At 43.3% G+C, this 18,592-nt stretch overlaps 2 protein-coding genes and 1 pseudogene across 3 annotated transcripts; 1 reads left to right on the top strand and 2 right to left on the bottom strand.

Annotated features, from left to right (window-relative positions):
- The first annotated feature begins 2,633 nt into the window (after positions 1–2,633).
- On the top strand, positions 2,634–7,531 carry LOC103702066 (peroxisomal membrane protein PMP22-like). The gene is made up of 7 exons (XM_039129298.3): positions 2,634–2,946; positions 3,028–3,126; positions 4,827–4,928; positions 5,231–5,306; positions 7,005–7,075; positions 7,157–7,242; positions 7,329–7,531. The coding sequence occupies exons 1-7, from the start codon at positions 2,875–2,877 to the stop codon at positions 7,375–7,377; spliced, it is 555 nt and encodes a 184-aa protein (XP_038985226.1). The 5' UTR covers positions 2,634–2,874; the 3' UTR covers positions 7,378–7,531.
- Positions 7,532–9,415: 1,884 nt separating this feature from the next.
- Positions 9,416–11,158, bottom strand: LOC103700599 (putative F-box protein At4g22030 pseudogene; annotated as a pseudogene).
- A 3,039-nt stretch (positions 11,159–14,197) lies between these two features.
- On the bottom strand, positions 14,198–17,599 carry LOC149753564 (putative F-box protein At4g22030). Of its 2 annotated transcripts, XM_089923584.1 has the most exons (2): positions 16,511–17,599; positions 14,198–15,022 (listed from the first exon to the last, which is right to left on the bottom strand). In XM_089923584.1, exons 1-2 carry the CDS (start codon positions 17,483–17,485, stop codon positions 14,684–14,686), a joined length of 1,314 nt encoding a protein of 437 aa, XP_089779710.1. In that variant the 5' UTR covers positions 17,486–17,599; the 3' UTR covers positions 14,198–14,683. The 2 variants fall into 2 exon arrangements, with proteins under 2 accessions (XP_089779710.1, XP_089779709.1); XM_089923583.1 differs by lacking the exon at positions 14,198–15,022 and having other exon boundaries at positions 16,003–17,599.
- Positions 17,600–18,592: the final 993 nt, after the last annotated feature.

Below are 18,592 nucleotides of genomic sequence, written 5' to 3'. Positions count from 1 at the left end.
AGTTCTTACGGATGAACCAGACTACATGCGACCGTAGGGAGCATGGTGTTGAAGTAGCTAGTTTGCAAATAATTCTCTATTGAAGAAGCAAGAGAACTTGTCTGGGTTCCAAGAGTTGAGGAACAAATATCTTGTCTTAAAAAGTGTTTTGAAACTCATTTACCCCCTTCAAATTTAACAAACATTTCTATATCAACAGAGTAATAGTTTAATAGCTGCCTTTGTCCGAATGAGATAATCAAGCTATCAAGCCTTTGTAAAGGTACAGATGGTCATCTTTGAATTTGAAATCAATAGTTAAAACCTATACATGCCTTAACAGATATCTAAGAGCCCAACAGCTGCTTTTGTTCGAATGAGAGAATCAACTTATCAAGCAATTGTAAAGGTACAGATGGCCATCTTTGAATTTGAAATCAATAGTTAAAACCCACACATGCCTTGGATGTTGTCCAAAAGTCACTCAAGAAAGGCTCTGTTGTTATTAGATAAAACCCATCCGAGTTTAAATATGTTCTGCCTACACATCAAAAAAATGTGCATGAAACTCAAGCGTGCCCTCGGTTTACTAATAAAGGTGATGGTGAGCTAGTTCTCAAACTTCAACAAAAAGAAGAACAAAGCCCATCCTGCTTTTATTCGGTGAATACTGAAAAAGGTAAGGAAGCCTCTTCAGGAAGCCCATCCTGCTCCGTCGATATTCAGCAAGAATGGAGGTAAAGCAATCTCCATTTGAAATTGTGAGGCCCAATAATTCTACATGGAGTGAAAAACTCTTGCGTGAAGCCTCGGAACTGGACAATATCTGGCAGAGGAGTCATGTGTTTCCTCCCTCATGTGGCCTCCACGTGGGCACTTGGTGCCTCACGTGCCCCGCGCAGGCGGAGGCATGACATTTGGTATTAGAGCTGAGGACGGCTCTTGTCCGATGGTGGAAAGGGTGTGAGGCTCAAAAATTCCACATCGGAAAGACTCGGTTCGGAGCCTGGGTATATGAGGCGGGTGTCTCTAAATGTTGCAGACGCGTTTTGGATGGAAAACAAAATCGGAAAAGGGTGAAGGATGCTTGCGTGAAGCCCCGGTAGGGGAGCTCCGTGTTTCCCCTCTCATGTGGCCCCCATCAAAGCCACATCAAGGCATTAGTAATTTAGGCAATTTGTCTGAGACTGGACCATGTTTCAGAAAATATATCAGGACATTTAGGTAGATATTCAGTTTTTGCACAAATAATATACATATACACTCATAGAAGGAACGAGAGTTTTATACTACCTGTCGGCCATCCGGGTGACCATATTTTTCATAATTCTCACGAGATATAGGATCAGTCGGAGCCTGATAGGCCTCGGATATAGACTCTGCAAAGTACTTATGGGCTTCTGAAACAGAAAACTGTAGTGTAAGTCAAACTAGAAATAGGAACAAATATTCTTCTTAAAGTTCAAGTTATGGTATGAGATATGGAAGAACACAATGACTCCTTCAACCTGGATCAGGATTCTTATCAGGATGGTATATATAAAATAGAGAGTCTTCAATATGCCTCCTTTATATCTGACTCCGAAGCTCCTGGCTCTAATCCAAGAATACTAAATGGCTCAAATGGCTGACTCTGAAATATGGCATAAGTATACAGCACTGGTTGAAGGTGAAGGCATAGAAAATAACTTGGTCACACGATGTAGATATATATAAAAACTATACTGGCATAATGTCTCCAGTAAGGTGTTTCTAATATCAGAACTAAAGATTTTTGTCAAAAAAAAAATCAAACCAAAAGATCAGATGTGTTCAAAAAATCGTGTCTAAGTCGTATTCTCATTCACTGGAACAGAAGCTCATCTAACAATGAACATTATAAATTCTAACAAAAAGCTAGTGCACACAAATCATCAATTATGAGAATCAAGAAAGATATACATGTTCATCAATTACAAGCAGCCTTATCTAGGAGCTCACAGACTAGTGACTACCTCACATGCTTTTTTTTTTGAGTTCTATCTTTCATACCTATCTGTTATCATGTCTTCGCCCTAATTAAAAAAAAAAAGACTTTTGAGTTATAAGTAACCACATGAAAAGCTAGATGTCTTATGACAAGTTGAAATACCTACTAAAATCTTGTGTCATTATTTTTCTAAAAAATCTAGTTGTCCTTGTCCATAGTATTCAATGTTAAATTGGAAATTTTGATAGAAAAACTAGTCGCTGTTCTAAAATCCCATGCTAAAGAATGGTTGCTGATCTGATTAAAATTATGCGATTTTCGAACGAGTAGCTCAGTTTATTTTATCTGCCGTTTCGAATCATTGTGACTTTTTTTTTTTTTTGTTGTAGTGCGCTGAAATCACATCGGGCTATAAGCAATTGCTCGGAGACATGGCCGGTCGCTGATGCCATGGATTATATGTTATTTTTTAGTTAGTGGGTTGATCTGGCAGATAAGATTTCAGGAAATTGCGAATTTCAGCCACATCAATGAATCAATGAATGTAAGTGCTATAAAGTGATGTTTGTTAAAATAATTAATCGTTCTTGTTTGTTTATTTTTTCTTTCCAATTTGAATTCACACGTGCATGCACGTGTCGCAACAACTGATATTTAATACTCTGAGATGCGGTCGGCAGGCCTTGCGTCTTGAAGAGAGCGAAGACCAGCGTCCGAGTGTGGTGAGAGACAAAGGTCTTCTGGTATCTTGGTATCAGGATCTTTAGGAGATGCCCAATTCCCGGTTCCACCGGAGCTGGTTTCTCCGCCCGAGCCCCGCGTCCGGCCGACTTCTCCCTTGATTCGAATCCTATTAAGACCAGAGGAGGGGGCACTTCTTCCTTTCTGACCAAGAGAAGGAGAAGCAGAAGAAGAAGGAAGGAAGGATGGGCGAGATAGCGAAGAAGGGATGGGAACAGTACATGCGGCAGCTCCAACTCCACCCTTTGCGGACCAAGGTATTTCCTTTCCCTCTGCTACCCCTTCTTTTCCGTCTACTGAGTAATGGTTGCGCTGTGATTCTTTTGCTCTGCCGACAGGCCATCACTGCCGGGGTATTGGCGGGGGTCAGCGATTCCGTGGCGCAGAAGCTCTCGGGCATTCAGAGGCTTCAATTGAGACGACTTCTTCTTAAAGTGGTATACTTTTCTGCTTTTTTTTTCTTTTTTCATGTTAATTTGTGGGTAGTGATTGAGCTGGCAAAGATTCTGATGCGATGTTGTTGCTAGTGAATTTTGTTCGGGAAGGTGGTGCCTTTCTCTGAAGTGTAATAAGAAACGAGGTAGTTGGCTAGGCGTTGGAATTCCAGTTTGCTGAAGCCGAGGTGAAATTAGTTTGATTTATTGACTTAAGGGTCCGAGACATGGGTGCATAGGCATCTTACTTTTTTATACTTGATCTTCAACTGTAATTATTCCTATTGTTCGCTTGTGATGGAATAAATAACCCTCTGAAAATGTCATTCAGTCGGGCGATTCGATGTGAAGATGGATTTCCTTGACATTGGTGGCACAGAATAAACTTAGACAAGATTGGGATGATCAAATGTGAAAGGAAAATTGGTGGTTATTGTTACTGCTAGAATCTGGGTTTAAGTCGGTCTCTACCCGAGGTGTGTTGAGATCGGCTAGAATCGAGGTTTGCCGAGGTCGGTTGAAACCGAAGAGGAAGGCGGGATTGACCTGCAAAGAAGTCTACTTGCCGGAAGGTTTTCTGTTGGGACCCTTCGATGCTTAAGTTAGTAAAAATCTAGAGAAACAATGGGAGAAACAAAGAGAGAGAGAGAGAGAGAGAGAGAGAGAGAGAGAGAGAGAGAGAGCGTGGAAAAGTGCTCTAGGGACAAAGGAAACTTAAGAATACTTACTTGAGGGTCTTCTAGTCATCCCTATATATAGGATGAGAGCGGTGTCTGTTACCTGATTTATCAGAAAGTGTCATAACCACACGATAATGGTTAAATATGCATTAACCGCATGATAATGATTTTCCACAATTGACATGCAGTGATAATCATATTGATCGTGTCTTTACTACTGTACTAGTGTAATGGTTGCTAAGACTATTATTGCAACTTATTTAATGACCTTTGGCAATACTTCGAGACAGAACTAACCAGAATGTCATGTCGGCCAATACCAAGGTCATTCACTTTGGTTAAAGCCGAGGTCAAAGAGGTTGGAACAACCCGAGGTCAGGATGACCAATATTCTCTCCATCGGTTATAATATGAGAGAGTTGACATAGTTTATATGTTATAACAATCATCATCCAAATAATTGTGAAATTGGGAGTCGGGCATTTCTTTTTTGTCTAATACATATAGTAGACAACCATTTTGTTATATACTCACCTGGAGTAGTACATCAGTGAAATAGAAAACTATCCAGCACTTTGCTAGCATACATTGTGAATCATACCTTACCTACATGGGCACTCTGTGAGCATATACTCTTGTTGCCCTGCCATGTATAAATTTTTTTTTATGTATGTGCACAAGCTGGTACTTCATGACAGAATGCTAACAAGTTATATAGTTGAATCTCTTAAGCTACATGATTTTGATTACTTGTACTGGTTATATATTGCCGCCCTCGATGTCATATTCTAAATAATACATGTCTTTCATTTACAGCCTCTTGAGAGATATTATTGCATTTCATTATAAGTCCTTGAAGATGTTTTATGTTTTAATACTCATAGGTATGATCTCATGCTTACATATATGCTGATACATGTAAAAGATATGCATTCAGTATTCATTTGCATCATAAGAACATGCTCATGCATGTATTGGAAGTTATTAATTAGTTTCAGTTTATGCTGACATGATGACGTTCAGCTCTTTGGATTCGCCTATGGTGGACCATTTGGCCACTTCCTTCATAAGCTGTTGGATATCATTTTCAAGGGGAAGAAAGATAAGAAGACTGTAGCCAAGAAGGTAAAGTAATATTCATCCTTAATTACTTGCTCTCTGAAAGGTGATATAGTAAGGTTCACTAAAATCAGTGAGAAAAGATATAAGAAAGCTGGTGTCTCTTCATGAGAAAGTAAATATGACAGTTCACAAGGGGAGGATTCGTGAGCACGCACCAATCAATACAAACAAAGCACCTCATATGACAGCAACTAATTCTCCTTAGATGTGGACGTCTCAATGGCAATATAGTGGGCCGTTCCTGGAACAAAGTATCAAGCTGATCAAGTTACTTGCTCACACATTCTAGTGATGTACTTTTTCAGGTCCTGTTGGAGCAGATGACATCTTCTCCTTGGAACAATTTGCTGTTCCTGCTATATTATGGATTAATTGTTGAGCGTAAGTTCCATTCTCTGACAATTCAATGGCATCTTGAGGTCTTTGCATCTTCTCTTTACCTCCCCCCCCCCCCCCCCCCCCCAACCACCACCACCACCACCAAAAACAAAAACAAAAAAGAAGGTATTTGAATAACTTGGTACTTGTTTGAAGTTACTGGCTGTGCAACATGCTTGACATGGATGCATGTGACATCGTACAAAGAAACTTTTCTATCCACCTATATTTTGTGCTTCAAGGTAGATATCTTTATTCAAGTTTCTGCAAATAAGGTGACTTGTGCCACAGGACCATTTAGTCATATACCTATTATCACAGTGTTGAATTCTATCAGCTATTATGATATATTATATTTTCATCAATCTGTTACGCAGTAATCTTGTCAAGTTTCATATATTCGCATCATTTTGGCACGAAGGCTATTTTTTTGGTATGAAGGCTTAAACGAATACTAGTTTCATAATTATCTATCTCCATTCTTTTGCACGTACTAAATAATACTTGCTTGCTCTTATCTAACTTGGAAATTACTCGAACAATACTCTTCTGACTTCCAACCATGAATTAACTTATCAGTTATGCCTTAAAGAAAACATATCAAAATTCCGGTTTTAGTTAACTTAATTATGGTTTATGTCTATGATAAGCACATGAAGCATGCTATAAGAGAACACACATTATTATAGCCACAGCCGTAGCATGGCACTTTTAGAATTGGCTAGGAGGTCAATAGCTTTATTGGTGTTCTGCCAGTTATGCATGACTTTGAAGATGTTCAAGGAACAAGCAACACCTAGGTGTCACTCAAACTTTTGCAGAAATCCTACTGGTTATCCGTTCAAGTGACTGCAAATCAGTGTCAGATTCCACAAACAGCTTCTTACTAGGCTGCATGCACCCTGCCATGCTTGATGACTTGGCTTTTAATTGAGGTTGTGGATTCAGATGTGCAAATTTTTAATCATGTTGAATAATATTAACCTTGTTTTTTATAGATGAGCTTCCATAGCTAGCAGCCTAGCACAATTTCTAGTATGAGCTGCTCATTTGGTTCTGCTCAGCCAGCTCTGAGCAAGTAATAGGTGGGTGCATATGAACTTCATGCTAGAACAATCCAAAAACTCTCACCATGCATCTTCTGCCTTCTCACTGCATATCAAAGATCCTTATCAATTCTCGGCATAATAATGTTATTCAGTAAAACCCTATTCTCCGATACTGGCAATCACATTCACTGAAGTCTTATAACAGCACAAGCTCGACAATCCAAACTAGCAAAGATGCAGATCTTGGTTTTCATTTATTGTTAAACATATCCAGCACTTCGTGTTGATGATAATAGAAAGATAAGACTAAAGAATCAGAACAATTTCCGGCAGCACGCTCTGACATCATTGTGCAGGACCATCCTCCTTGGATTATGAGTATCTCTAATCTTGCGTCTGTGGAAAGAATGCATGTCAGGAAATCACTGCTCGCTAGCTCTTATCATGCTGAGTTCCTAATTGCCAATAGAGAAGACAACTTCATATGCCCGTTGAACTTATCTAACTTTATCTGTTGAAGAATGGAAAAGGGAAAGGAGAGAAATAATGAAATCATCAGATCACTTGTGTGCAAGAAGTGTTATAATAGATGCATCTAATCTCAGGATCTATTCATTTATTCCATCAACTAACACAAATTCTTGTGATGTAGGGAGACCTTGGCCACAGGTTAAGGATAAAGTTAAGAAGGATTATCCCTCAGTGCAGCTGACTTCATGGATGGTATGTAAAATCTACAAGGGTCTTACCTCATGGTGATTTCCGAGCATCCTGCCGGAATAACTATTTTGACATACCATGCAGTTCTGGCCCGTAGTAGGATGGATAAATCATCAATATATGCCGCTGCAACTTCGTGTTGTATTTCATAGCTTTGTTGCCTGTTGCTGGTATGATTTTGACGTTAATTTGGACTAGTTTCATTTGTTTATTTGATAGATTGGTAAATCCGAGCGTCTTTTGGTGTTTGCTGCAGGGGAATATTTCTAAACCTTAGAGCCAGAACAATGGCCTTGAGTAAGTAATGGAAGAGTTTCTGGCTCGGGGAGCTGGCCCGACGGTGTCGATCTATTTGATGTTATTCACTGTTGACGTATTGTTTTATGGCATTTTCATGAAATGCAACATATATATCTGTCGTTAGATTTATCTTTTATAAAAACTGGGCATCCATCTATACACCTTGGCTCTTAATATCAGGACAAATGCTCTCATTTTCACTTTTTCATGACCTTCTGCTCAGGGGCAGTCTTGCTGCATTTCTTTTCTCTATGCCTCAAGCGGACTGCAATGGAAATTTATATAGATGCACTTGTGTTACTCTTTCATGACAAGGTCACCGCTTGACCTACCAAAAGAATTTCTGACTTATATAATACGCAGGCTTCTACTCTTGACTAATTTATCAGAACATTCGGGATTGTAAATACGAAGGGATGCAAGTGGTTAACTACTAATTCTCTCTTATTAATGTTTTCAAGGAAAAGATAAGTCAGAATCTTAAGCCAGTTACTAACTACACTGTCACTAACATTCAAAATAACATGATGCTCAATGGACGTTGTTTAAGGATGAATTAAAATTTTAAGAAAGTAAACTTTTCTTTTCGGTTGTCAAGCTGCATTGTGATTTCAGGCGTTTACCCATACCATATTCTCTGTCGGCACAACCAGCTCAACGCGAGCTGATAAAGATCAAACAGCTTTCCTGAAGACGAGGTTGCCTCTTCTCTATCTCTGAGACAGGAGCAAGTTCATTTCGAGAAGCTCCACATTCTGTCCTGTTTTTATTGAGCCATCCTGTTTTCCTCTGTATTGGCCACATAGCTTGCTCTACTTTGCAGTACAGTGGAGGCAGTCTTCTTATGATTCGTCTCAACCAGCCGAACCTTCCTGCGTGTCGAGGGAAACTCCCAGCCGATCTTTTCCTTTGGGCAAACAATGCCGGCTCGTACAACAGTCTACGAAACACAGTAGGTTGGAGGGTGACTCCGTCATCATGATTGGCTGGATCTGTGAGCAGTCCACAGTTGGGGATAGTCCCTTCTTGCTCATGGACATCTCGCAGTGTAAGAGGGAGTGTATTGTCTTCGGGACGACGAGCCATATTTATCGTGAGGTGAACTGGGGGATATTTTATTTTTTGACCTTTGAAGATGTATTGAGATCTGATTTGTGTGGGTTGCTATTCTTAGCATTAAAAAAGAAAAAATTCAGGGCCAATTTTGGTGTTGTGTCTAAAAATAACTATATCCATGGAAAGAAAATTTTATCTTGGGAACAAAATGTTTGTGGTGAGATGGGAAGCTCGTGTACTTATTTATAATAGCGTTGGCTATGATACCGAGTTGAGGTCAGAGTGTCGTTGTTGACTGACTTGGTTTACGATTTAAATATCAGAATAACGGAATTGGGAGAAGTCTAATAGGTGGAACCAGTCAATTGGCTTGGGTTGGACCTTCTGACGGGGTAAAACCTAAAATCGAGACCTGGTCCTCGCCCCTAACCGTGTATTTGTGAGATTTTGCGAGCAGTAGTAAAGAATTGTCAATGGAGCGCATCTTTAATGGTAAGGCGTTTATGGCTTTTAGGTTTTGACATAGTATTAATCTATTACAAGTTTTACCCAAAAAAAATAAAAAAATCTGTGCCCGTTGCTTTTATATCTTGTTATCGGGGGCTGGATCTGACTCTCTTTATCCGGTCGCCATTAAAATTCAAAAATTAAGATTGGTACGAGGATTACTTCATTACAGCAAGTCCAACATAAAAATACGGTCCGAGTTGTATCCTTCGCACGGTAGAATGGTTAAATTTTTTTTTTAATGATGGCGACCACTTCTTGCACAAATCTCAAAGTATTTATTATTTTCTCACTATTTGCCTGTGCAAAGTTCAAAACCACTATTATGCAATCCAAAGAGAAAGGCGAGTCCTCATTTTGCGTGCAAGAATACCGCAAGGTTGCGCGCTGTTGTAAAGTACGTATGAAACAGTACATAAGGCCATAGACACCATAAAAACCAGTGTCATTACGAGAGAGAGAGAGAGAGAGATCCAGTTATTTTAAAACATGTTCTCTTAAAGACACTTGGAATTTCTTGCAACAGTCTCAAAAAAATTCTCAAGACATCTTACAATTTCCATTCATCCCAGAAGCCACTGGGTACATATACATCTCCAAAGTATTAGCGTACCAAATTATAATTTACATGCAAACAAGCTGCTTTCCTTTTGCATACTAACGGATCGTAATTAATGTTTACATTAACAGTCAGTCAAGTGGGGAAAACCAATTACAGTCAGAATAGCTTCCCAGCAAATTCTTTAACATCTTCGTCATTAGAAGAAGGGGAAGCATAGGATGCAAAGCCTTTGAGCTCGGAGAGGCTTCTCCCAAGCTGCAAAGCCATCTTCATCCGAAACAACTCCCCATTCTCCCTCTTCTCCACCTCACTTTCCCTCAAGTTGGACCCGATTTCCTCTTGCAACTTCCGGTAGAAACCGCTTAAGTTGCGGCAGAGCTCGAACATCATTCCCACCTGCCCGCCGTGCTCCAGGGTATTTACTACTGCTGCAAGCGCCCCTCCGACGACCCCGAACAGCACGGGCAATGGGCTGTCAACAGGAGAACCTATCAAACCAGCCCCAACTGCAGCCAGGCCGGCGAATAGAGGTCCGGCGATAGCTAAAGTTTTGTTAATGTTCAACACCAGCTTGCCCACTCTCACATACTCCTCCTCATCCTTCATCTTCAGAACTCTAAGAATTCCCATCATCTCCTCTTCCAGTTCCTTGCTCCAACCATTGCCTGCCATCCCATTAACGTATGCTTTCTTCGTTTCTTGCTCCCTTTTTCGCGTTTTAGGCCACCAACATGTAGGCTCCACGGTCTCTGGGAACTTCTCGAGCATCCCGGGAAGCAAAGGAAGCGGATAAGCCTTGTCGAGTGCGAGGACTTTCGCCATAGCCTCCGCGATGTCCGATTCGGCAGGTGCTCCGAGCGCGAGAGTGCTGTGGATCGATCTTTCGAGCTGCTTACACAATCTCGCGGCATTCCTTTGCTCTTCCGCTAGCTGAGAAGGCTGGATCTTGTTGACGAGCAGCATCAACCCAGTTGCTGCGGTGAACAAGGCCACGGACGAGAGCTTGAAGGCTAAGACATGGGGTGCTGCTTCCCCCACCGTGACAGCCGCGGAGATGCCGGCCATGAGGGAAGCGGTGAGATTGATGGAGTTGATGGAGTGGAGGAAGAGGTGGTTCCAGTTGTTCCTCTGCTCTCCAATGATGGCGTGCATCTCAGCTCGCTCTGCTGCGGCCTCAGCGATCGCCGAGAGTTTGGCTACCAGGTGATCATCTTTATGATCGGCAGTCATCGGCTGATGGGGTTGCGAGTAGCTAAGGTCGTCGGAATTATGTTCTTTAAGGCCGAGTTGTTCCATCTTGATCGAGGCTGGGAGCTTTGGAAGGGAGATGCCCTTTGCTCTCGGACGGAAGGGGACATGAAGACCGGCGCAAATCCGTCGTTCATTTGAGAAGGAAGAAGAGGACAGGAGATGGCTACCTTGCAGAGCGGCCATGTTTATAGATCTTTGCAGCAAGATCTCTTTAATTTGTGTGGGTTGTGGTGGTGTGGTCGCTTAGATATCTCTCTTGTTTTGAGGCTTGTTTGCTGTGACGAGGATGAGAGAGGCCCAGGTTATACCTATATATAGACATGGCTGTGGACTGAGTAGGTTGTTGAGATTTTTACTTGGTCTTCAAGTCGCAATCTTGACTCTTGACCAGGCAACGCTGTTTGAATTGGTTAAATCTGAAGCAAAAAGCTCCTTTGAAGGGGAAACCGTCAACGGTCCTGCATGGGTGAGACTGTTATGGGAGTTGATATGGTAAGCCTTGGGCGTTGGGCGTTGGGCCAGTCTCTTTCTCCTTCCCGTGCCTCTCGAGTATGCCAACCTTAACTTTATATGGATTAATTAGAACGTATTACCAATAATACGATGGGCTAGACAGGGTTGTATAAAAATGAACATGAGAACGTACATATGGAAAGGAATTCAAGGAAGATATAAAGAGGGAGGCGTCTCGTGTAAGTTATTTTACCCCTGGTATTGAACCAAGCCAGGAGTTCAGTCAAAACCATAATAAATGCCATGCACGTAGACCTTTGAATCTATCTTATGATCTAAATGAGATTGCTCTTTTTTTCGTGTGGACATATGAACCACATATGAACAATTGGTCGGTCATGATGCCATGGTAGTACCTGTCAATGGTGGTTATCGTTTTGGATTTTTTCAGAAAAAACGAAAAAAACTCTGTTCCAAAATCTTGAACGATGACTTGCACCTTACCATGCCGGCCCCTGCGCAAGAGAGAGAGCGCTCAAGATCTTGAGGCAGAAAGCTCAGGAAGTGCTGGCCTTATGCATCGAACGGTTAAAATTGCTCGATCAGATGATCAACCAGGCCATTCATTCAACTTTAACACATACGAATTCAAACGGATCAATTGAATGATGGTTTGGCCGCTGACTTGATTAAACATCAGAAAAAAGACGCTGAGTGGTGTGAGCTACATGGAAGCCGATCGAGAGCGCAGAATTTTCTGGTCGTGTGCGTGATGGCTCCCACGGGCCAAGACTCAGATCGGAGGTCCACGTACGGTAAGATACATCCGGAGTGAGAACCTGAAACGTCAACAAAATCGGAGATAAGCGGCCAAGGAAGTGACACGAACGACCTGATGACCTAGAAGCAAATCAGGCCCGTCCACAAATTAGCGAAACAAGTTACGTAATCTGGGTTTGATTTATGTCATGCCTGACTTCTGTAAAGAGCCTACGCTCCGGCCTTGTTCGTGCATGGTCCAACTAACCAACTAATCTTACTCTTTTTAGCATTTAAGTGAAAGATACTATTTATCGATCTAATCCACGTATGTCATCTCTCTTATTCCTTGATGTTTAGTTTCAACATTCCTATCAATAGCGCACAAAAAATTGACTCATTTTGTCATATATATATATATATATATATTGTCATATATGCTAATCTATAATTGCATGACTACTATAATATTAGCACGTATGGCAAAAAAAATTGTTTTATTGCTGCGTCTATTGCGGGTGCATAATATATTTTGATTCCCGTCATGCAACCAACTTAAAAGTGGTACATTTACAGGTTCACTCAGCGGTAGAAAGTCATGGGGTTTCCTTGAGTTAAGGTGGCAATCAATGCCGTCGAGCTGCTGCTGCCCGACATCCAGATCTCGGGGAAGGCGAGGGTGTTGTGGCAGCCTTTCGTATATGAGGATGTGGCTAGGTTCTGCTACGGTTGCGGGCGGATTGAGCACCCAAAGGCGGATTGTAGGTTCTGGCGCCAGTACTAGAGGAAGAGGTGCTGGAGCGGATGCCCATGGTGGTGGAGAATGGCGACAACAGGGAGGAGCCGGATTTTAGCTCTAGCGAGGAGATTTGGTGATCAATCTTCAGCCCGTGGCTGGCGGTAACGAAGATCCGGCTGCCTCGGGCTGCAAAGGGACCGCTGCGACCAAGGAAGATGGCCGAGTCATCCTCCTCTAGGCTGCAATCCCTGCCTAACCGTCCGAGTTCCCTAGGTTCACCGTCGGACTCGGACGACTCGCAAAAATCGGTGAAGGTGGCGCTGCGACGCTCCCCCCCGATGGTCTAGTTAGTCGACATGGGTGCTAACTCAAGCTCGGGGTCGAGATCGGCTCAGGGTTGTGGCCGAGTCGGGTTGAGCTTTGACCTGCTGGGCCGGCCGGGGTGTAGGCTTGCCCAAACGTCTAGATGACGGAAGCGGGCCTGGGCTAGTCCAACAAACGTCCCAGAAGCCCGGCATCCGGTCAGGCCAAAGTGGATCTAGGTCAAAGTAATGGGGGTTGGCATGGGAGTTTGGGCCGGGCCACCTGCTACACTGAGCTCGGTGCAATCGAGGCGCCTGAGCATCGGGCCGGGCTCGAGCTCGTGGGAGCAGGGGTTGCCCACCTTCTGCCTCTCCTCAGGCATCTTCTCTGATGCAGACGCCTCCAATCTCGGCGACCCTCGGCCCTTCCTCGCCTTTGTCGGGGGTGTTGATGGTGGGACCTCCCGGGATTGCTCCGAGTGTCGTCTCATGGGGCAGTGGCACCCTAAGAGGCTCGGACACGGGATCCTTTGAGTCTGGGCCAAGTAGGGATGCGACCGAGCAGGAGGTCAACGAGAGTGGGCTGGTGGCTGGCTGTCCAGCTGCTAATGGTGTTGAAGGCCCCTTGGATCACCTCAAGGTGGTGATGCTGGTGCGTTCGACGGTGATGGGGGAGTTAATTGCTTTGGCTGAGGGGGAAGGGTGTGGTAGTGGGCCGGCCCAACGTGGGGAAGACTGGTGGGTCCCTGTGCGGCGAGGAGCTGGGGCGAAATTGCAGAATGATGCGGAATGAAAATATTTGTTTGGAATTGTAGGGGAGTGGCCAAGCCTTCCTTTAACTCCCCGTTTAGAAGACTGGTCCAAGTGAACGGCCCGGACATCTTGTGCAAGGCGCGTCTCTCTGGAAAGGGCCTCCATCGAGTTTCGTGTCGCCTGTTTGCTGCTTAGGAGTCTATTGCTGTAGAGTCTCAAGGCTTTTCTGGAGGTATTTTAGTCCTGTGGAAGCGGGGTGTTGCCATGGTGGATGTGTTCCATAACTACCCCCAAAAAGTTGTAATGGTAATCCTTGAACCAAATGAAATCCCATGGATTATGTCTGGTGTATCGGCCAATACTGACTACAGGATGATGAGAGCCATCTCGGGTGAGATTACAAATCTTGTCTCATAGGGGATTCTTATAGTGGTTGCGGGCGACTTCAATTGCATTCAGTGAGTGTATTGTCTTCGGAACGATGAGTCATATTTAGTACGAGGCGAACAGAGCATCGTTTTGGGTTGCTTCTTTTGTTGTATATCATTCCGGCGAAATGCTGTGGACGAATGATGCAACTTTGCCAACCTCACTGCAGGATATTTTACTTTTTGACTCTTAAAGATGTATCTATACCTAATTCGTGTGAGTAGTCAATCTTAGCATTAAAAGAAAAAAAAAATATAGAGCAGGTCCAATTTTGGGATTGCGTCTAAAAATTACTATATCCATGGAAAGAAAGTTTTATCTTGCGAACAAAATATACAGTATAGAGCCTCGAGACTGTTCCTCCCACTCTTTGTCAACGTCTTTTGTCAGATTACTCTGGGTACACTCACGCTTGTCTAGTATGAGCTGCCGGTATACGTATATATATAAAACAAAACAAAATGTATAGTTTTAACAGTTTTAACAGTTTGACGATACAATTAGAACAGCTTGCCGGCGAACTCCTTAATGTCTTCATCATTGCATAAGGGAGAAGCATATGATGCGAGGTCTTCGAGCTCAGGGAGGCTCCTTCCTAGCTGCAATGCCATCTTGATCTCAAATAACTTCCCATTTTCCCTCTTCTGCAGATCTCTTTCCCCCAAATTCGCCTCGATTTCTTGTTGCAACCTCCTATAGAAGCCGCCGCAGTTGCGGAACGGCTCAAACACCATTCCGACCTGCCCACCGTGCTCCAAGGTGTTCACTGCAGCTGCAAGCCCCCCACCGACAACCCCAAGCAATGCAGGCAATTGGCCAAGAGCTTTGGAAGAGAGATCCTACCCTTGATTCTGACATTAGAAGGGGCATGAAGACTCGCAGAAAACCTGCTGCCGTATCGAACTGACGGTGATTCTGCTGCTGCAGTGGCTGACGATGAGAGTAGATTCTGGGCTTGATGAGCGGCCATCTCTGCGTACCGGAGTTGTAGTTTGTGCTGGCTTTTGTTTTTTAGATGCAAGGAGGGCTAATGTTTGTGGTGAGATGGGAAGCTTGTGTACTTATTCATAATAGCGTTGGCTATGATGCCGAGTTTGGTCAAGGTGTCGTTGTTGACTGACTTGGTTTGCGGTTTAAACATCAAAATAACGGAATTGGGAGAAGTCTAAGAGGTGGAACCCGCCAATTGGCTTGGATTGGACCTTCCGACTAGGTAAAACCTAAAACCGAGACCTAGTCCCTGGCCCTGACCGTGTATTTGTGAAACTTTGCCAACAGTAGCAAAGAATTGTTAATGGAGCGTGTTTTTAATGGAAAGGCGTTTATGATTTTTAGGTTTTGACATAGTAAGTAATTAATCTATTACAAATTTTACCCCAAAAATATAAAAAAAATCTGTATCCGATGCCTTTATATCTTGTTATCGGGGGCTAGGTGGTGATTAGAATTCAAAATTTAAGATTGCTACAAGAATTACTTCATGGGTTATATCTTTCACATGATAAAAAGGTTGATTTTTTTTTTTTTTTATGATGGCAACCGTTGGATCGCTTCTTGCACAGATCTCAAAGTATTTATTATTTTTTCACTATTTGCAATCCAACACTAGAGAGAAAGGCAAATCCTTATTTTGCGTGTAAGAATACGGTAAGAGAGTGCGCCGTTGTAAAGCACGTATGAAAGAGTATATAATGCCAGAGACGCCTTAAAAACCAGTGTCATTACGAGAGAGAGAGAGAGAGAGAGAGTTCCAGTTATTTTAAAACACGTTCTCTTAAAGACACTTGGAATTTCTTGCAACATTTTATAACCAGAAAACCAAGTCCCAAAAAAATTCTCAAGACATCTTACAATTTCCATTCATCCCAGAAGCCACTGGCTTCACATACATCTCCAAAGTATTACTGTACCAAATAGTAAATTTACATGCAAATGATCAGCTTTCCTTTTGCATACTAACGGATCGTAATTACAGCCAGTCAAGTGGCAAAAACAAATTACAGTCAGAATAGCTTCCCAGCAAATTCTTTAACATCTTCGTCACTAGAAGAAGGGGAAGCAAAGGATGCAAAGCCTTTGAGCTCGGAGAGGCTTCTCCCAAGCTGCAATGCCATCTTCATCCGAAACAACTCCCCATTCTCCCTCTTCTCCACCTCACTTTCCCTCAAGTTGGACCCGATTTCCTCTTGCAACTTCCGGTAGAAGCCGGCTAAGTTGCGGGAGAGCTCGAACACCATTCCCACCTGCCCGCCGTGCTCCAGGGTATTCACTACTGCTGCAAGCGCCCCTCCGACGACCCCGAAGAGCACGGGCAATGGGCTGTCAACAGGAGAACCTATCAAACCAGCCCCAACTGCAGCCAGGCCGGCGAATAGAGGTCCGGCGATAGCTAAAGTTTTGTTAATGTTCAACACCAGCTTGCCCAATCTCAGATACTCCTCCTCATCCTTCATCTTCAGAACTCTAAGAATTCCCATCATCTCCTCTTCCAGTTCCTTGCTCCAACCATTGCCTGCCATCCCATTAACGTATGCTTTCTTCGTTTCTTGCTCCCTTTTTCGCGTTTTAGGCCACCAACATGTAGGCTCCACGGTCTCTGGGAACTTCTCGAGCATCCCGGGAAGCAAAGGAAGCGGATAAGCCTTGTCGAGTGCGAGGACTTTCGCCATAGCCTCCGCGATGTCCGATTCGGCAGGCGCTCCGAGGGCGAGAGTGCAGTGGATCGATCTTTCGAGCTGCTTACACAATCTCGCGGCATTCCTTTGCTCTTCCGCTAGCTGAGAAGGCTGGATCTTGTTGACGACCAGCATCATCCCGGCTGCAGCAGTGAACAAGGCCACGGACGAGAGCTTGAAGGCTAAGACATGTGGTGCGACTTCCCCCGCCGTGAGAGCCGCGGAGATGCCGGCCATGAGGGATGCGGCGAGATTGATGGAGTTGATGGAGTGGAGGAAGAGGTGATTCCAGTCATTCCTCTGTGCTCCGATGATCGCGTGCATCTCCGCTCGATCCGCGAGTGCCTCGGCAATTGCATGAAGCTTGCTGATGATCAAATCTTCGTCTTTGTTACGTGTCGCGGTATGGGTTTGGCTTTGCCTGGTGGCGGTGTTCTCTTCTCTCAGGATCAAATCTCCCATGGCGATGTTGGTTGGTAGCTTTGGAAGAGAGATCCTACCCTTGATTCTGACATTAGAAGGGGCATGAAGACTCGCAGAAAACCTGCTGCCGTATCGAACTGACGGTGATTCTGCTGCGGCGGCGGCTGACGATGAGAGTAGTTTCTGGGCTTGAAGAGCTGCCATCTTTGCGTTCCTGCTGCTTTCAACTTCCGGTTTCTTCTTCTTCTTCTTCTCCTTTTTCCGGAGTTGTAGTTTGTGCTGGTTTTCGTTTTTGAGATGCAAGGAGGGCTAATGTTTTTGGTGAGATGGGAAGCTTGGGTGCTTATTTATAATAGCGTTGGCTATGATACCGAGTTGAGGTCAGAGTGCCGTTGTTGACTGACTTGGTTTACAGTTCAAACTTCAGAATAACGGAATTGGCAGAAGTCTAAGCGGTGGAACCCGTCAATTGGCTTGGGTTGGACCTTCCGACTGGGTAAAACCTAAAACAGAGACCTGGTCCTGCACCTATCCCTTGAACGTGTATTTGTGAAACTTGGCGAGCAGTAACAAAGAATTGTCATTGGATCGCATCTTTCATGGAAAGACGTTCATGGTTTGTAGGTTTTGACTTACTAATTAACCTATGCCAAGTTTTACCCAAAAAAAATAAAAATAAAGATGCTGGTTGCTTTTACATCTTATTATAGGGGGTGGGTCGTGATTAAAATTTAGGAATTAAGATTGGTATTAAGATTACTTCATTATGGCAAGTCCAACATAAAAGATACTGTCCGAGTTGTATCTTTTGCAGGATAGAATAATTAATTTTTTTTATAATAGAAACTGTTGGGTTGCTTCTTGCATAAATTTTAAAGTATTTTTTATTTTTTTTTGCTTATCTATCTGTATAAATTAAGTTCGAAGTGACTATTATGCAATCTAATGCTAGATTTGTTTGGAGGAAGCCGAATCCTTATTCCGCGTTTAAGAAAACCGTAAGATTGTGTGCTTTCGTAAAGAACGTACCAGACAGTACGTAATGCCATGGACGCCTTAAAAACCAGTGTGGGGGGCGGGGGGGAGGGAGAGAGAGAGAGTTCCAGTTATTTTAAAACATTTTCTCTTAAAGACACTGGGAATTTCTTGCAACATTTTATAACCAGAAAAACAAGTCTCAAAAAAATTCTCAAGACATCTTACTGTAAAGATCCGAATTTGGGCCTGTTAGTAGGCCCAAAGAACTGAAGTCGGCAATAGATGCCGACTTCAGTTTGATCTTCGTGGTCTCCCCACGAAGACCACGCCGGC

The sequence above is a fragment of the Phoenix dactylifera genome, chromosome 5 (assembly GCF_051530095.1).
Source record: "Phoenix dactylifera cultivar Ajwa chromosome 5, Ajwa_hap1_PhDact_Kaust_v1.1, whole genome shotgun sequence".
Lineage (NCBI taxonomy): Eukaryota > Viridiplantae > Streptophyta > Magnoliopsida > Arecales > Arecaceae > Phoenix > Phoenix dactylifera.
This window is presented reverse-complemented; position numbering and strand designations above follow the sequence as displayed.